General features: G+C 32.4%; 1 protein-coding gene across 1 annotated transcript; it reads left to right on the top strand.

The window, feature by feature from the left end:
* The first annotated feature begins 52 nt into the window (after positions 1 to 52).
* LOC143042685 (tripartite motif-containing protein 75-like) lies at positions 53 to 18,545 on the top strand. The gene is made up of 5 exons (XM_076215121.1): positions 53 to 869; positions 9,510 to 9,569; positions 12,624 to 12,710; positions 13,874 to 13,917; positions 17,556 to 18,545. Exons 1-5 carry the CDS (start codon positions 106 to 108, stop codon positions 17,594 to 17,596), a joined length of 996 nt encoding a protein of 331 aa, XP_076071236.1. The 5' UTR covers positions 53 to 105; the 3' UTR covers positions 17,597 to 18,545.
* The last annotated feature ends 1,304 nt before the right edge of the window (positions 18,546 to 19,849 follow it).

Raw genomic sequence — 19,849 nt, 5'->3', positions numbered from 1 at the left:
CACCATAGATAATTTAAATGTTGTTAAAATTGTACGGATACCTGTAGACTTTATTGATTAACAGTCATTGTGTAATGTTATCACTGTGTAAACATTACACTCAAAATGGCACAGGCAGCGTTTAAACCATGCGAAATATGTGATGGCAAGCTAGCTCATCACTACTGCCAACAGTGTGACCAGTTATTTTGTGAAAGTTGTAAAACGTCACATTTGCGAACAAAAATTAGTAAAAATCATACATTTTCTATTGGACGTGTTAGCCATCAGGAAGAAAAAACATTTTGTGCTGATCATGAGGAACCTTTTATATTTCACTGCGTAGATTGTGATACAGTTGTGTGTAAAATGTGTGCTGTTAAAAGACACAATAGACATAACATGTCCGAGATAAATGAATCAGTTCTGAAACTGAAAGAACAACTCACAAAATATGCTGAATTAAAAGTTAAAGGACTTCGAAAAGACATTGCGATGCTTGATCAGAAAACTATGGAATATCAGTCAGAAGTTAAATCTGCTTTACAGGCCATTATTGAGGATTCCGAACGAATGAAAGATTTGATCGATAGAAAAGCAGGAGAACTTATTAAATCTTTAAAGGAAGATGAGGAAATGAATCTAAAGATATTGTCAACAGCGAACAGTAAATTTAGTTACAACCTCCACAAGGTCAAAAACGTCCAGACAGCAATTGAAGATTCTGCTAATATGTCCGATGTGGCACTTTTTCCAAAATTACAACAACTTCAAGCTGAACTTCATAAAATGGAGACGACAAGGACTCCAGGTATACCGATAGCTAGATACACCAGAAATAAAATATCTCAAAAAGAGATCAATACATTATTTGGAGATTTATCATTCAGGTAAATATAACTAAGAATAGAATCTAAATAATATGGGCAGTCGTATAGAATATATAAACAGTATATACTACACTTGCACTGGTATTACACATTACACAAGCTAAAAGTCAAAATACAGTTTTAAACCAAAATAATAATTTAAAAAACTGAATCAATTCCTACTTGAGCTTTGATCCCTGTAAACCTATTTTCACTTTAAATTTTACATTTATGATAGATAATTAATAAAAAAAAAACATTGTAAAATGGTACGCATATCTTTACTCCTCGTTCAACATGTTCAATTCAAAATGTGTCTCTAGGTCATAAATTACAAAACAAAGATATTTTCAGCACTGAGATAAAATTATATAGCCAGTATTAAAATGAAAAAAATATATATTGTCACCCATCAATGCCATAATGGCAAGGCTTTATTTAGCTCAAGCTTGAGTTCAGTCAATGACGAAATAATTAAGAGAAAATATGTATTAAAACAAGTAGACCGCTATCTCGCATACCAAATCATTTTGAAATACATATAATATACAAAGTTGTTTGATGCATGTTTCTGTTTGTTGTTGTATAATCTTTAGTACTGATTTAGAACAGCAACAATCTCATATACGAAATTTATGAAATCTTATTTGAGTTTGCGTAAAAGAACGTAACAAGTTCAATATTTGCACTTTTTGGTTGCAAATCCGTTCTAAATGATAAAAAAATGTATAATCAATACATGGGAAAAAAGTCGTGACTAAAAGAAGGTAACATGTTTCAGTGTATATAAAGTGCGAATCCAGCTAGTTCATTTTTACTGTTATATGCGGGTATGTCTATTGTAGAATAAAGGATCATGGGAAAACTGTATTTGTTTACGTTTTGAAAATATCAAGTTAAAGGATTTTAAGTTAAGTTTTAACATATTTTCATTGTGATATGTCTTTATAATATACAAACATAGCATTAAACTTCAAATAAGTGTTATAAAAGCATCATAATATAGCATATCGATTATTGAAAGCGATCCATTTTAACTATAGATGTGATGAATTATCACTGTTAGTGCAGTCATTATTAATGTAGAATTTTCAAAGATGCGAGGAATTTTTATTGTAGAATTATGTGATAAATGCACTTGCAACAAATGAAAAAAACTTAGTTGATGACTTTAGGATTTATGATACATGTATTTTCCAATTGAAATACAAACTCCTCATTCATTCTTCATCAAATATATAGCTTTTCAAACTTGTAACAAAAGCGATTCTCAAAATGTCATATTGTATTCTTCAGATTACGTTTCTCCTTGATTTTAACTTATATAGTGAATCACTGGAGCGTGACAGCAGCGGGCCCTCTTAAGCAGTCAGTGGGCCCCTACTTATGAAAAATTCTAGATCCGCGAATGGATACTACCACAGAGGTAAAACCATGCACATTTGGGTTATTGTACACGAAATGCATGCTACAATTCATTTTTGTTGATTTTAGACCCTTTGAAACTCTATGTGGGCTATTTCAGCAACTAGGCAAAAAATCCCCAAACTTGATACATGGTCAGATTCAGCATGTCAACGAATTCCAAATATCTATATTAAAGGACTTTTGTCTATAAATTTGGACCCCACAAAATTGAAAAAGGGACCAAAAATATGAAAAAATGCATGCATCGGATACTTTTGTTATTGAAGGCATGACTGTAACAATAGGATGAATATACAAAAATATCTTTTTCTGGGGTCTCATTGGGGGGTTCTGATCCCGGATCCCGCTTACTGTTTTGGCAGATTCCCGTATTCCGCTTATTGTTTTGTCAGATTCTCGTATCCCGCTTATACTATGCAGTTCTAATTTTTTGTAATTATCCGTGTCCCGGTAGACTTCATTTCCCGTTTTTCTCTACACAATCATTTGACTTTCACCTGTCACGCTTGCAAAAAATCGACAATCCGGCGTGACGCTTATACCCAAATGCGACCCACTATTTTACTCTATTTTGACTCATATAAAGCCCTTTATAAATATATTAAAAAAGTAGCGTAGATTTTTTCATCCCTTTTTATCCCGTCTCGTTTCGTTTTTGAGCCATATAGATGTCGTATGTGACAATGAGACAACTCTCCATCCGAGTCACAATTTATAAAAGTAGACCATTATACGTCAAGATACGGTCTTCAACATGGAGTCTTGGCTCACACCGAACAGCAAGTTATAAAGGGCTCCAGTGTAAAACCTTTTAAACGGGAAAACAAAGGTGCAATCTATATCAAGATGTACGTAATTAGTGGTGAAATGTCATGGAAATGGATAAAAAAAAATAAGGATAAAGATCTCTATACGCTTTATAAGAAACTAAATGGAATACATTTGAAATAAATGTTATTTCTATTGAATTTAGTAGAGTGTTTTAAAACCAAACTTTTATCCGTAAGTTGAATTTTATCAAATCTTTCTCTTACTTTATCTATTATTTGAGCAAGTCGGCTAAATTAAGGCTTTACAGCTAATTTCCTAATGCATGTAAAGCAAAACTTTGGTTGGCTTGCTTGCTTTGTTTGTATAATTGTTTATACAAACTTTGTAAATAAGATTGACATTTTTAAACAATATGAATAGGCATAGTTTAACCTGTATTTTTAATATTTGAATTAAATTTGGTGTTATCATAATGATTATCCAATAAAAAAAGCAAGCAAATCAACTAAAGTCTTGCTCTACATGTGTAAAGAAATGAGCTGTAATAGTTAAAAAAAATAATAATTATACAGTGAAAATGCACCGCATATACAATACTAACGATTCGCTCCACAGTTAAAATGAAAGAATAGTATCATTATTCGACAGTAAACATGACTAGCATTACGAAATCATCATAGTGGAATTTAGTTAAATATGAAGAAACTGAATGAAAAAACATATTCTACGTTATACAACTTTAATAATTGTATTAAAATGATTTTTTTTTACTGCAACAACATCTCACCTGTTAGTTATGAAGCACCTGCACGATCTGTTCGTGAAATGTCCTAAAAATTCACCTATTTTGGTATATATTTCACAGTTGGATGGCTTTAGGCGCGATAAATCCCGCTCGCATCTCTTACTTTGTTTTATTAGTATTATGTATTTCTGAACATATACATTTTAACTATTTTTCTTCATTTTCTTCAAAAATTAAAAAAAGTTCGTCTGTTTATTTATCATTCTACATTAGACATTTATGGCATATACAGTAAAAATTATATTTTAGGATCTGCACTTTACATACACTGATGTTATATGAGAGTAAAAATCTAGATTAGTCTTAGATGCATGTTTTTTTTATCTGGTGTTATTGTCTTTGAACTGTAAATAGCTGCGAGTACTATCAGGTCTGTTCTTAGTGTCTCTTTGTTGTTGGAATGTACAAGTACCTGGTCACGTAAACCCGGCGTTTATTTGTGTATATTTATATATACATATATATATAGAAGTACGACAACTCTACAACACATGTATCCATCTATCATGTATCATATATATATATACAACTCGTCTAAACATCAACCCAACAATGTTAGATCTGTAAATTTGCTTTCAAAATTTTTTTGTTCTTCCCTCACCGGGTTTCGAAACCCATGCTCTTCCCTCGCTGGGATCGAACCCATAATACTGAGATATCGTGATACCTAATCGCCTGCACTGTAGCCGTCACGATAAACCACAGGAAAACCTGGGCTTCACAAAAATAGACTTTCAGTGGCCGTATGTTACCTTTCCTCGTCAGTTTTAATCTAGCGTAATACTACAGTACATGATATATAAGGCATGGAGATGTTATTGTTACAGATCAACTCAATTATCTATAGTAAAGGATCCTACAAATTAATGCAAGATACAGTCACAGAAAATAATTATATTTATAAGTACGTCTGAGTCAGTGACAACTCTACAACAGATTGATCCATCGGATCACCAGCAATGATGGTGATACATGGCTTTGTACATTATGTATATACAAGTCGTCTAAACATCAACCCAACAATGTTAGATCTGTAAATTTGCTTTTGCCATTTTTTGTTCTTGCCTCGCCGGGATTCGAACCCATGCTACTGAGATTTCGTGACACCTAATCGCCTGCATTGTAGCCGTCCTGCTAGACCACACGACCACCTGGGCTTCACAAAAATTAGCTTTCAGTGGCCGTGTGTAACCTTTCCTCGTCAGTTTTAATCTAGCGTCGTACTACAGTACATGATATATAAGGCATGGAGATGTTATTGTTACAGATCACCTCAATAATCTGTAGTAAAGAATCCTACAAATTAATGTAATATACAGTCACAGAAATTAGTTATATTTATAAGTACGTCTGAGTCAGTGACAACCCTACAACAGATGTATCCATCGGATCGCCATCAATGATGGTGATACATGGCTGTGTACATTATGTATATACAACTCGTCTAAACATCAACCCAACAATGTTAGATCTGTATTATTCTTCCCTCGCCGGGATTCGAAACCATGCTACTGAGATATAGTGACACCTAATTGCCTGCACTGTAGCCGTCTCGATAGACCACACGAAAACCTGGGCTTCACAAAAATAAGGCTTTCAGTGGCCGTGTGTTACCTTTCCTCGTCAGTTTTAATCTAGCGTCGTACTACAGTACATGATATATAAGGCATGGAGATGTTATTGTTACAGATCAGCTCAATTATCTATAGTTAAAGATCCCACAAATTAATGCAAGATACAGTCACAGACAATAATTATATTTATAAGTACGTCTGAGTCAGTGACAAGTCTACAACAGATTTATCCATCGGATCACCAGCAATGATGATGATACATGGCTGTGTACATTATGTATATACAACTCGTCTAAACATCAACCCAACAATGTTAGATCTGTAAATTTGCTTCGGCACATTTTTTATTCTTCCCTCGTCAGGATTCGAACCCATGCTACTGAGATATCGTGACACTTAATCGCCTGCACTGTAGCCATTCCAATAGACCACACGAAAACCTGGGCTTCACAAAAATAAGGCTTTCAGTGGCCGTGTGTTACCTTTCCTCGTCAGTTTTAATCTAACGTCGTAGTACAGTACATGATATATAAGGCATGGAGATGTTATTGTTACAGATCAGCTCGACTATCTAGAGTAAAGAATCCTACAAATTAATGCAAGATACAGTCATAGAAAATAATTATAGTTATAAGTACGTCTGAGTCAGTGACAACTCTACAACAGATTGATCCATCGGATCACCAGCAATGATGGTGATACATGGCTGTGTACATTATGTATATACAACTCGTCTAAACATCAACCCAACAATGTTAGATCTGTAAATTTGCTTTCGCAAATGTTTTTGTTCTTCCCTCGCCGGGATTCGAACCCATGCTACTGAGATATCGTGACACCTAATCGCCTACACTGAAGCCGTCTCGATAGACCACACGAAAACCTGGGCTTCACAAAAATAAGGCTTTCAGTGGCCGTGTGTTACCTTTCCTCGTCAGTTTTAATCTAGCGTCGTACTACAGTACATGATATATAAGGCATGGAGATGTTATTGTTACAGATCAGCTCAATTATCTATAGTTAAAGATCCCACAAATTAATGCAAGATACAGTCACAGACAATAATTATATTTATAAGTACGTCTGAGTCAGTGACAAGTCTACAACAGATTTATCCATCGGATCACCAGCAATGATGATGATACATGGCTGTGTACATTATGTATATACAACTCGTCTAAACATCAACCCAACAATGTTAGATCTGTAAATTTGCTTCGGCACATTTTTTATTCTTCCCTCGTCAGGATTCGAACCCATGCTACTGAGATATCGTGACACTTAATCGCCTGCACTGTAGCCGTTCCAATAGACCACACGAAAACCTGGGCTTCACAAAAATAAGGCTTTCAGTGGCCGTGTGTTACCTTTCCTCGTCAGTTTTAATCTAACGTCGTAGTACAGTACATGATATATAAGGCATGGAGATGTTATTGTTACAGATCAGCTCGACTATCTAGAGTAAAGAATCCTACAAATTAATGCAAGATACAGTCATAGAAAATAATTATAGTTATAAGTACGTCTGAGTCAGTGACAACTCTACAACAGATTGATCCATCGGATCACCAGCAATGATGGTGATACATGGCTGTGTACATTATGTATATACAACTCGTCTAAACATCAACCCAACAATGTTAGATCTGTAAATTTGCTTCGGCAAATTTTTTATTCTTCCCTCGCCGGGATTCGAACCCATGCTACTGAGATATCGTGACACTTAATCGCCTGCACTGTAGCCGTCCCAATAGACCACACGAAAACCTGGGCTTCACAAAAATAAGGCTTTCAGTGGCCGTGTGTTACCTTTCTTAATCAGTTTTAATCTAGCGTCGTATTACAGTACATGATATATAAGACATGGATATGTTATTGTTACAGATCAGCTTAACTATCTATAGTAAAGAATCCTACAAATTAATGCAAGATACAGTCACAGAAAATATTTCTAGTTATAAGTACGTCTGAGTCACTGGCAACTCTACAACAGATTGATCCATCGGATCACCAGTAATGATGGTGAGACATGGCTGTGTATATTATGTATATACAACTCGTCTAAACATCAACCCAACAATGTTAGATCTGTAAATTTGCTTTCGCAAACTTTTTGTTCTCCCCTCACCGGGATTCGAACCCATGCTACTGAGATATCGTGACACCTAATCGCCTGCACTGTAGCCGTCCTGCTAGACCACACGAAAACCTGGGCTTCACAAAAATAAAGCTTTCAATAGCCGTGTGTTACCTTTCTTCCTCAGTTTTTATCTAGTGTCGTACTACAGTATATGATATATAAGGCATGGAGATGTTATTGTTACAGATCAGCTCAATTATATGTAGTAATGGATCCTACAAATTGATGCAAAAGACAGTCACAGAAAAAAATTATAATATTTATAAGTACGTCTGAGTCACTGACACCTCTACAACAGATTTATCCATCGAACCACCAGCAATGATGGTGATACATGGCTGTGTACACTATGTTTATACAACTCGTCTAAACATCAACCCAACAATGTTAGATCTGTAAATTTGCTTTCGCAAATGTTTTTGTTCTTCCCTCGCCGGGATTCGAACCCATGCTACTGAGATATCGTGACACCTAATCGCCTACACTGTAGCCGTCTCGATAGACCACACGAAAACCTGGGCTTCACAAAAATAAGGCTTTCAGTAGCCGTGTGTTACCTTTCCTCGTCAGTTTTAATCTAGCGTCGTACTACAGTACATGATATATAAGGCATGGATATGTTATTAATACAGATCAGCTCAATAATCTATAGTAAAGGATCCTACAAATTAATGCAAGATACAGTCACAGAAAAAATTTATATTTATAAGTACGTCTGAGTCAGTGACAACTCTACAACATATTTATCCATCAAACAATGTTAGGTCTGTTAATTTGCTTTCCCAAATTTTTTGTTTTTCCCTCGCCGGGATTCGAACCCATGCTACTGAGATATCGTGACACATAATCGCCTGTACTGTAGTCGTCCCGGTAGACCATACGAAAACCTGGGCTTCACGAAAATAAAGCTTTCAGTGGCCGTGTGTTACCTTTCCTCGTCAGTTTTAATCCAGCGTCATGCTACAGTACATCATATATAAGGCATGGAGATGTTATTGTTTCAGATCAGCTCAATTATCTATAGTAAAGGATCCTACAAATTAATGCAAGATACAGTCACAGAAAATAATTGTATTTATAGGTACGTCTGAGTCAGTGACAACTCTACAAAAGATTCATCCATCGGATCACCAGCAATAATGGTGATACATGGCTGTGAACATTATGTATATACAACTCGTCTAAACATCAACCCAAAGATGTTAGATCTGTAAATTTGCTTTCGCAAATGTTAGATATATATATATATATATATATATATATATATATATATATATATATATATATATATATATATATATATATATATATATATATATATATATATATATATATATATATATATATACTTGTGTTCATATGATGAAATAAACCTTCTTCAACTGGTTTAGATAATTCGTTTTTATGTTGCACTGTTACACCATTGTCCTAAATTAAGGAGAAATAAAGGCAACAGTAGTATACCGCTGTTCAAAACTCAGAAGTTTGGGAACCTGCTTACATGTTTAACCCCGCCGCATTCTGTATGTGTGTGTCTGTCTCAAGTCAGGAACCTGTATTTCAGTGGTAGTCGTTTGTTGTTGTATTCCATATTTGTTATCCGTTCAGTTTTGTACATTATTTAGTCTGTTAGTTTTCTCGTTTGAATTGTTTTACAATAATTGTGATTCTGTGGCCTTTTATACCTGACCATGCAATAATAATTGACAATAACTTTATCATTTGATCTTTTATGGAGAGTTGTCTCATTGGCATTCAAACCACATATTCTTCTTAATATTTGAAGTCTACTTTTATTGCGCAGATTGAAACATAAAATTATATATGTGATATTGGTAAAAAGTAACTTGTTCAAGAGTTCACCTTAACACAAAAATTATGGAAAACAAAATTAGTTGGAAGCAGGATATACATTAATATTAGAACGTTATTTTTTTTACCAGTAAAGCTATATATTTTGATGACGCAGCACCAGAAAGAGAATATACCAGGTATACAAGGAGGTATGTATCAACTTCAAAAATAGTTATTATCCTTAGGATACATCGCATACCATTTATTCGTCAGTGTTTTAAAAAAAATCAAATTATGCTCACACCAATTTAAAAATGGTTTACAGACGGACAAATTTAGTATCATGATTTATTACTGTGAAGATATATACGTAATTTCGTAATTTTCTAAGGTATCGTGTTATGTTCGTTTGTAGGGGAACTTATATGAAACTGACTAGTTCTTTAACGATAGATTGACGAACATATTATAAAACACAGAAATGTTATAGGAATCCATTTGAATTAAAAAGTAAGATAATAAAAATTACCGACCTGCAAGGAATATTCAAAACGGAAAGTCAAATATCAAATGGAAAATATTTCTGACTTGGTAAAGATGAGATTATTAGTAACTTAGTGTGCTAGTGACCTAGTACGATATATATATATATAGGGTTAGTTAATTCCCTCTGGAGTGAGAGCGAAGCTCGAATCCCAATATAGAATTTACTGACCCCACATATATTGTATTAGGTCACTAGTACACTATGAAACGGATTTATCTTAACACGTGTTATTAAGCTAGTGGCCTATCAAAATGTTCATGTCATCAATACCGTAAGTTTTAAAAACATACTTCCATTGGATTATCTTTACAAAAACAAACGCCAACTTGTTAGCTTTAAATATGTCTATGAATTTATTTCAATCATTCCTTGCCGATTTCTACGTATGATGAAACTTTTAAGACTTTCCTCGACACTGTTGTTTTTAAGGAATGTAAAACCACTACTAACCGTGTATTGAAATACGCCCCGCCTACTTAATATTTATTATACACGGTCTCCATGCGTTTGCTTTTAACCAATCATATTCCTAGAAATGCATATAAGGTAAGATATGTATAAATACTGGTCAACACTAAAAGGATATTGCGTAGAATTTTCAAGCATGTATTATTTGTGAAGTTGATACGGAATGTTTATCAGCACGGTCTCAGTATCTTTGGGGAAACTGCTTTTTTGATAAAAAAAGAGACCATCATTGACATAGCAAGGGTTCATAAACTCTCTGCATAGATAAGGATGACATTTTATCGTTTTATAAAGTCTGAATACTAGTTACAAGCTCTTGAATACCGAATGAGTTGAGAAATGTATATCCCATTTGCAGGTGAATTGGTATAATGCGGCAAAAGTGGGAGAAAGTTATATTTCATAATGTTAACTAGTTTTGATATTTTTATTTCATTTTCCTTGTGTGTATCTTCCCCCTTTCTTTCTTTTCAGTTTATGTATGACATAATTAACATTGTTCCGCATTTGTGCTGTACTGTTTAGCATCCGTAGGTTTTCGTGTCTGCAATTAAGCGTTGACATGTCTTTTTATAATTATGTATAGATGTATGGAACTTTTTTCATCAAATGTGTTTGTAATAAACAATACAATACTTATTCGTTTTCAGTACTTAAAAACAAGACAAAATTAAATAAAAACATAGTAATACATGGGTTAGAAAATAATAAGAAGCGGTGTTAGTCCGATTTCTATTTAAATTCGTTTTTTTAGAATTCACAAAATCGAATCACTGGCATATAATTGAGTTCTTTGTAAAAGGTCACAAACCACACTTATCCTAACAACTGAAATAGCAAAGGGTTCGCGTGCATGTTAACAAAAAAACGGATATATTTCACAATAATGTGTCTCTAAAGTTATCTTTATAGAGACTTGATAACTTGATACTCACGAAAGACATTGTGTTACTTGAAATTTGTACTTGCCTTCACTAACAATATACTGTGATCTTTAATTTACTAGCTACCATGTATATAAGTGCAAGTGATTTACAGCAGTTGTTCATCTTTTAAACATAGAAAGTTAATACATATTAAGATAAGGAACAACCATTGAGAAAATTGCTTGAACGAAGAAAGAATCGATGAGTAGTTTGTGACTCAAATGATTGACTCATTTATTATTCACTGATATAACATAATGTTTGATATACCATCATGACTTATGTAACATAGTCTGATATAACATCGTGACTGATATAACATCGTGACTGATATAACATCGTGACTGATATAACATCGTGGCTGATGTTATATCGTGACTGATATAACATCGTGACTAATATAACATCGTTACTGATGTAATATCGTGTCTCATATAAAATCGTGATTGATGAAACATCTTGTTTGATTTAACATATCGTGACTCGTGTAACATTGCATTTAACATATTGACCCATGTAACATCGTGACATATGTAACACAGTGACTGGTGTAAAATAGCGCAAAAACACAGTGGGGTAAAACATGGTTTTTGTTATCTCAACCTTACGCTAATACATCTAGACAATGTAGAAAAAACAAACACAAAGCAATACGCACAGTAAAACTTTGTTCAAAAGAAGGACGAGTTCAATGTCGTAATATTTTTTTTGTGGAATAACCATTGTCCTTGTATTACTGTATATTTTGATAGCTTCACTTTTACACATTAAAACTAGTGAAACTGAAAAGTGTTTGATTTCTATGTCAATGTTGCCTTGTACATGATATATATATATTGCCTAACAATGTAATTTTAACACACTATTTAGTATGTAAATATAAGAATGTTTAAAATATTTACAAAATGATGAAAATAAACGCAATATTTCGCTAGACCAACTAGCTTTATCAAGCGTGCATCTATCCAGGTGAAATCGGATGTAGATGATAAGAAACTTTTGCAGCTCAACGTCTATGTTGCACTGAACTGCCTTTAAAATAAGAAAATTTTGCAGCTCAATGTCTATGAGCTCTTGCATTTAGCTGCTTTGAAAATAAGAAAATTTTGCAGCTCAATGTACATGTTGCACTTGGATTTAGCTACCTTAAAAATACATAATTGGTAGTTGAAGTTAGCAACGTCCATTGGCCAATACTACGGGATATATATATTACGAAAAGGGATGATGTCAAGATGATAATTTAAGAGATTAATTAGCAATAACATCATGTCTACTTCTATGATATAGTCATCTTTGTATAGTGTATGATTATATTGCAGTAAATCCCCCAGATTAACTCGCAAATCGCTTCTGACAAATTCAGATACAGACTGCAGGGGATCTTCCACAAGCAGTGTACATTGGAAGTGAGTATCTATTAATGCAATCAGTTTTCAAGTTACACATGTGAAATAAAACTTGTATGGATGAAATAGAAATGCAAAATTAGAAAATAGAAATGTGTCTATCTTAACTGTGTGTATTTCCGTATAGACCCCATCTAATTTGCTATTGAGAAAAAAGTCAAACCACAAACATACCTAACGTAGAGGAAAATTGAAAATGGAACGTCTCTAACAAGTTGGGAATATCAAAAGCTCAAACACGTGCATCAAACGAGTAAATAACAACTGTCCTTTTCTGGCTTAGTAGAGGCTATTTCTTATGCAGAAAATGGTGGATTAAACCTGTTTTGATAGCTACCTAAACCTCTTACTTGTATGACAGTCGCATAAAAATAATACATTATATTGACAACGATGTGTGCACAGAACAAACAGACATACAAGTAGGGTACAGCAAATAGCAGTGTGTTCTAATCTTACTCACTATAAAAACAAACAAATATGTATCAAAGAAATACAAAAAGGCATAAAGATAAAGCACATTAGTCAAAATGAGAGACAGGAGTACAATAACATACCATATCGCAAACCACAATGACAGGTTGTGTCAGTACATAACCACGCCCTATATAATTGAGAAACACAATGTGTCCTCTGAATACAGCCGCTATATGGCCCGATATGAACATACATATAAATATTGATTGATTGTTGGTTACATATAAATAAAGATAGATATCAAACTCGTGAAATCGGATATGTACTTTGCAAAAAAAAAAAAAAGACGTTGAAGGCAAAGAGGAAAGAAATTAAAAGGTAAAGAAAGAAAGAAAAATAAATAAACAATAAATTAATAAATTAATAAATTAATAAACAAATAGACAAATAAATAAATAAATAGATAAATAATTAAATAAATGAATAGAACAAAAATTAGGAAAATTTCGAACAAAATGGTGAGTGCCACTGATATTTTGAACAGATTTAAAATAGCAGTATTCATATCATATGACAAAAATCTGTTTCCAAAAGGCAATAAAACTATGTATATATATTTCTTTTTATTTTGTATTTAATGCCCCCTTAACGACTTCAAAGATAAGCTTAAATTAATAAGATCACGATATAAGCACAAAATACTCACGAATTCGTGCTATAGTATATATTTGTATCGCTCTTTTCAGCTGTACAAGCAAATCTGTACGGGGGAGATCAATGAAATCTCGAGGTATGTATTAATCAAATACCTCTTTATCAATAATGTGCTTTCATTGATATTTATTAACAGGAGATTGTTTGGTACAACTCTTTAAATTCACTTTAAAAACTATGTGACAAATGCAAACAATTTTGTTTCAGGGTGTTGAACATAAGTTTCCCTTTGAAAAAAAAAATACTTAAAAAAACGTGACTGTATACTTTGAGAATTAAAATCACAATAAACAATCATATGTTTTGTAAAGAGTTACGCTAAAAATACGTATGAATATGTATTTGAGGAGTGAATCTGGATGCAGTAACACATTAGATTGTATATACATTTTTATAGGAAATAATGGACAACAATAGTATGTTACATAGTTTTATTATATACATGTATTTTCTTTGTCGAAGATATGTCTACACATTTACACGATTGACAATGGTAGCAGTTTTACCAATAACTCTTCTATTTTTCGAAAAGAGTCCAATACCAACGATGTTTGAGTCAATTCTGATCGGATTGTAAAAACAGATTTGTTTGAAAAATATATACAATATATATATATATATATTAGAACACTTTCTGTTATTTTGCATTCTTTAAATGAGCTGTTAAAAGTATAGAACGTGTTTTTTTTTTCTACGAACAGCGGTATACTACTGTTTCCTATATTTGTCCCTATAATATGTGTATTTCTGGCACTTCTACAAATATAGAAAATACAATGTCTCATAGCAACTCCTGTCTAAATGCCTGTATCAAAGTCAGAAATATGACAGTTGTTGCCCATTAATTTGATGTGTTTTATCATTTGATTTTGCTACTTGCTTAGGAACTTTCCGTTTTGAATTTTCCGCAGTGTTTAGTAGTTTTGTGATATTTTTATGTACAGGCAATTCCGTAAAACATTGTATCCTAATGTTTAAAGTGTATATGCAATGCCATGTTTTTGAAAGGTCAAAACAAAGGGCTTTGCGTCATATTTGTTTTACAAATTAACGTCTCGACCTTCTTAGAGTTTAAATTAGTACTAAAGCTCCGTTATACCCCTAATTTTTCCTGAGTCTCACTTAGAAATTAATTTTACAGATATTTATGTGTATGTATACTTGAAACAAATTAATACCCCATTGAGTTAACCGAAGATTTGATCAAAACAAAATATGATTTAAAATCCCCCCTTAAAAAAGTGTTTGTGAAGCATTTGTTTTTAAAACGTGCAACATACACTATATCCATTTAGATAGATATATAACAAGAGTAAAAATTAGAATCCCGTTAAGTCACGAAATATTTTTAATTAAATCAAGTTGATTGTTGCATTTGAATGCATGATATATCAGCCAATTGTAGGCGTCAATATATTGATTTTGTTTGCACACTACACATCACTTTTATTTACTTTTCGTTTTGTTATGTCTCAAATTTTCCGACATTGAAATGGGAAACAATATGGATTTGGAAACTTACAGTAAAGTGTAACATGCATCAATTGATGCACAACAAATATGACAGACATGTGCAGGAACTGACGAACATTTCTGAATTTCATGTTCATAACGTGTAGCAGGCACTTCACATTCTGTGTGTATGTGCCTGTACCAATTATGGAGCCTGTGTTGTAGTGGTTGTCGTTTCTTGCTATGTTTTTATACTGTTATACTTATACTGTTTGTTTTCTCGTTTTAATTGTTTTACATTGTTATTTTTGGGTTCCTTTATAGCTCACTATGCAGTATGGTATTTGCTCAGTATTGTTTATTTCTGTGTCATTCGGTCTCTTTTGAAAGTTGTCTTATTGTCAATCCTACATGTACCATATCTTTAAAACATATTTTGGGCATCAAAAGCTCCTCTTTCAGGAGACAGTTGTGTACAAATGTAACGGCACTTCATACATAAATATATTGTGTGCGTAGGTTACACAAACACGAGGTTTCTGTCAACATTATGGTTTATTCAATTCTTAAATGATTATCCATACATGTACCTGATCAAATTTCAATTGTTCGTATAAATCTGACTCAAAAATATACATGTAATATGCAAAGTAGAATTATATTTCAAAATGTTTAACTCTCGTTCCTTAAATATATTTTTTTTTCAGTTTAAATTCTGGATAAACTCCAATATTACCAGAATGTAAAAATGCAGATACATTGGCGGTATTGATAAACATTTGAGAACAAATGAATTCGTATCTCCTTTCATTTAAAGGAATACTGCTGAGTTGTTACTGCCATTCATCCGGGTGAAGGCGGATGTGGATGCTTCGGACTAAAAAAAATATATAACAAATGTTTTTTTTCAAATTGAGAACAGTACAATGTTTGTCTGACTCTTCTTCAGACCCTTGTTTGTCATTTTCCGTTTATGTAACATGGAGGAATCGTAAATAGCTATTTCATGAAGGTCTAGATCTGTTCTGTCCTTTTCGTGTATCAACCAAATATAAAGATATTCCTTTACTATATTAGATACCTAATTCACATAAGTGTCCACAAGAGTAACAGAATGATATTGAAACCATCTAGAGCTCTTGCACATCTCTTTCTTAATCTCCGTTATCAATTTTATAAGCAATGTAAACTAGGTTTATGTCTTCACCCAATTCCAAGCTTAAATCAAATTAAAAAAGTAATTTCTATTTTGTTTTATAACAATAAAATTGCCAATGATGACACTAGTTTTATGTCTATGGGAGGGCTACATTTGTAAAACATTCCTCTGATTAAAACAGAAGTTCCCTGAAACTATTACATTGACGAATGTTGGTTTCTTGTGTGACAATATTTTACTTTTTTTCACTAATAATTGATAATCCAATAGGAACCAACTGTAATTCTCTGTTTATCAACTTGTACCTGTGTTTAATGCAACTTACTCCATTCAGGAGCTTCTTAAAATAAATGAAAAAAGTTAGCATAAACTGACAAATATGTTCTCATAGTCGTTACCACAATCCCGTCTTTTTCACTTTTCACATGTTCTGCTGAATTATTGTTAACGCCGGTGTCAGAAAAAATTTCTCTGATAACCCTTTTAGGTGACCTGAGATCATTAGTTTTGCTGATTCTTTAGTGTTTTATGATGTGTTTTATATATTGCTGTTTGTTTTCTTGTTTATTGAATCGTGTTTCGATTTTCTTAACCATGCCATTGTCAGTTTGATTGTATGCTATAAGTTTGAATCGATATCCTGTTGGTATGTTGCGCTACCTTTATAAGAATTGCGTCTTGGGACACTTTTCATGTGTTCATACAGGGCTAAGATAGTACATTATGTGCAGAGGCAAATTAAGACGAAGTTGGGTCTGTTGAGATATACTGTTATCTAATAAAATATTATCAGAAATGAATGACAGTGTTGAGAAAAAAATGGGGGAAATTATTGAATTCATACACATTCATATTAGAATGAGTTATTCGTTAATCTGTAATACAATATCAAACATCCAAGTTGTGCATTGTGCATCAAATCGTGTATTTTGTTTCTCGCTTAAAGTATTGTAAAACATGCTAGAGGTATCTACTGTATTCTTTTGATAAAACGTACAACACAATACAGTGACAGTAGTAAAGATTGTTCAGAATGTTTCACTAAAATTGTCTCCCCCTTAACCTGTTGATTGGATGTTATAACCTTTATTTTATACTTTCAGAAAACCAGTACAGAACCCGCGATGTAGATATATATAGATAGGTTAAACTGACTTTAATGATACACATTTATTTTTTTGTGATCTTACTATTTTATTAATAAATGTATATTATACAGTTATATTCTAACAGTTTTTTAATCATATATTATGAGTAATTGGTCATGTCAATGTATATACTATACTTACATTGTAGATCGTATCACGTAACTATATTTGATACGTTCTGTCTTTTGTTATTATAAATGGAATAAAACTATCTGACTTTTTTAATGATTTGAAACCTGTTTCAGCAAATTCCATCGAGAAACACTTATCAAAAGAATCGAATTTTTATTTTCAACAAAAGATCAACAATTTGTACTTTCTTGTGACCTATAAAGTTCACAAAATTTGCAACTATGTTTCGGGGTTGGTGTAATCGCCTACAAATTGAAACTTTCAATGTAATTCACGAATTACTGATGTATACATTTTAAGCTCCCTTTTATATGATAGTACTTTAAGTATAAATTCTGAGATTGAAATAGTGTTTGCAATCATGGCGCACTCAGTATATTTTTGATTTGTGAGTTTGAATGTCACTTTTGAATCTTTTGCCTCTATATTTTTATCATTTTGGTTGATTTGAAATAGTAGACTTTTTACGGTGTGTGAGATAAAAACTACGTAGTAAACATTGACAACCAGTGGATTTAAATTAAAAAATAAGGCTACCGCCATAGTGTTCACTAAACATATTCTGAGAAGTTATCATAATGGTCCTTAGATCATGCTTTGACAGTTCTTCCAAGTAAGTGCCACATTTAACTAAAAGTAATAGAATTAAAGTTTAATATATGTTTTGCTATTTAAGTTCATAGCTGCCATTTCAGAAAGCAGCTGTATCGCTTATAAACAAGTTCTGCCAAACTGCAATAAACCTTTCTTATTTGAAACGAAACCATGTCGGAGCACCTTCTTCTCGTTATGTTATACATGTTATAGTAATGCCTGTCCAATTTGAATCTGAATTTCAAAGTTCATTACTCTTATCAAATCTTTTGATGTGGTCTTCAAAAAATTTTAAAAAATCTTTATTTACAGGTTTGAATTAGAAAGAAGACGAGTAAAGGAATATTCGTACCTGAATTGATTCAAATTGAGACATATATTTCTTTGTTTTCTTAATGTTACTTATTTTTTATTTTTGATAAAATATTCCTTCCATATTTCATTTAATATGGACCTGTTGAAAAGTCGTCTCACGAATAGATGAGTGCAACATTCATTTATCAGAACATATGTTGAAAGTATTGTACTAAACCTTCTTTTATGATAATACTATGATAACTTTATTATTTCATTAATATCTTATTCGCAGAAAATTATCTAAAAAGTATAAAATAATATTCTGAACTTATAACTGTTCTCACGCAAAAATATTGTTTTTCATATTATATAGATGTTTGATAACAAACGATAATTATGAGGCTTTGTATTAATTTCCCAGACAGACAAAGTTATCGTCTTTTCCTCCTAAATTGATGGGGAAAGGACGATAAAACTGTCTGTATGGGAGATTGGCTTTGTATACGTCTATTTAACACAGTAAAGACATTTCTATATGTAAAGATAATTCTTTAACATGTTTAAAAATATAAGGAATATTTTTAACATATTTAATGAGCACTGTTTGATGCTTTAATTTGATAAAAACGTACACAGTTTTTACTGTTAGTGTCTCATCAGTTAGATTTTTAAGGCTGTATATTGATTATTTCATGTGCAAATATTACAAATGTTGTAGATGTTTTATGACAATCAATATGTGACACTTTAATAAATAAAATTATTATTATTCAATCCAGACGACTTCTATCTAAGAAAACTTGATGTTTCAAAATAAAACAATTTTAATGTTACAAAAATTATACGAAAAATAAATTTAGTCACGAGGGAAAACTGTTCGTTGCTTGGATTTTTACTCGAACCTTTTTGTGAGTGAATTAGTGAAAAAATAATAATATATTAAATGAACTTTAATTAACTTAGTGAATTTCAAGATCCTAAATAGTTTTTATGAGGACGTAAGCAATGATGAAAAATTATCTAAATTGTTTCGAATAAAAGACAGCAACCCAGAAGACATATTAAGGTAATTAAACAGTTTCCAATTACCTTTGATAATATGAAACCACTTTTTGTAATAATTAAATGCAACCGTGATGGAATTTTGACCACTACTTAATATGATTTGTCTGTCTTCCCTGTTGGACTATTGATAACGCCTTAATTTGATGTTAAAACAATTTATG

This window comes from Mytilus galloprovincialis, chromosome 8 (assembly GCF_965363235.1).
Source record: "Mytilus galloprovincialis chromosome 8, xbMytGall1.hap1.1, whole genome shotgun sequence".
In the NCBI taxonomy this organism is placed as follows: Eukaryota; Metazoa; Mollusca; class Bivalvia; order Mytilida; family Mytilidae; genus Mytilus; species Mytilus galloprovincialis.
Note: the sequence above shows the minus strand (reverse complement) of the source record. Positions and strands in the feature narration are given on the sequence as shown.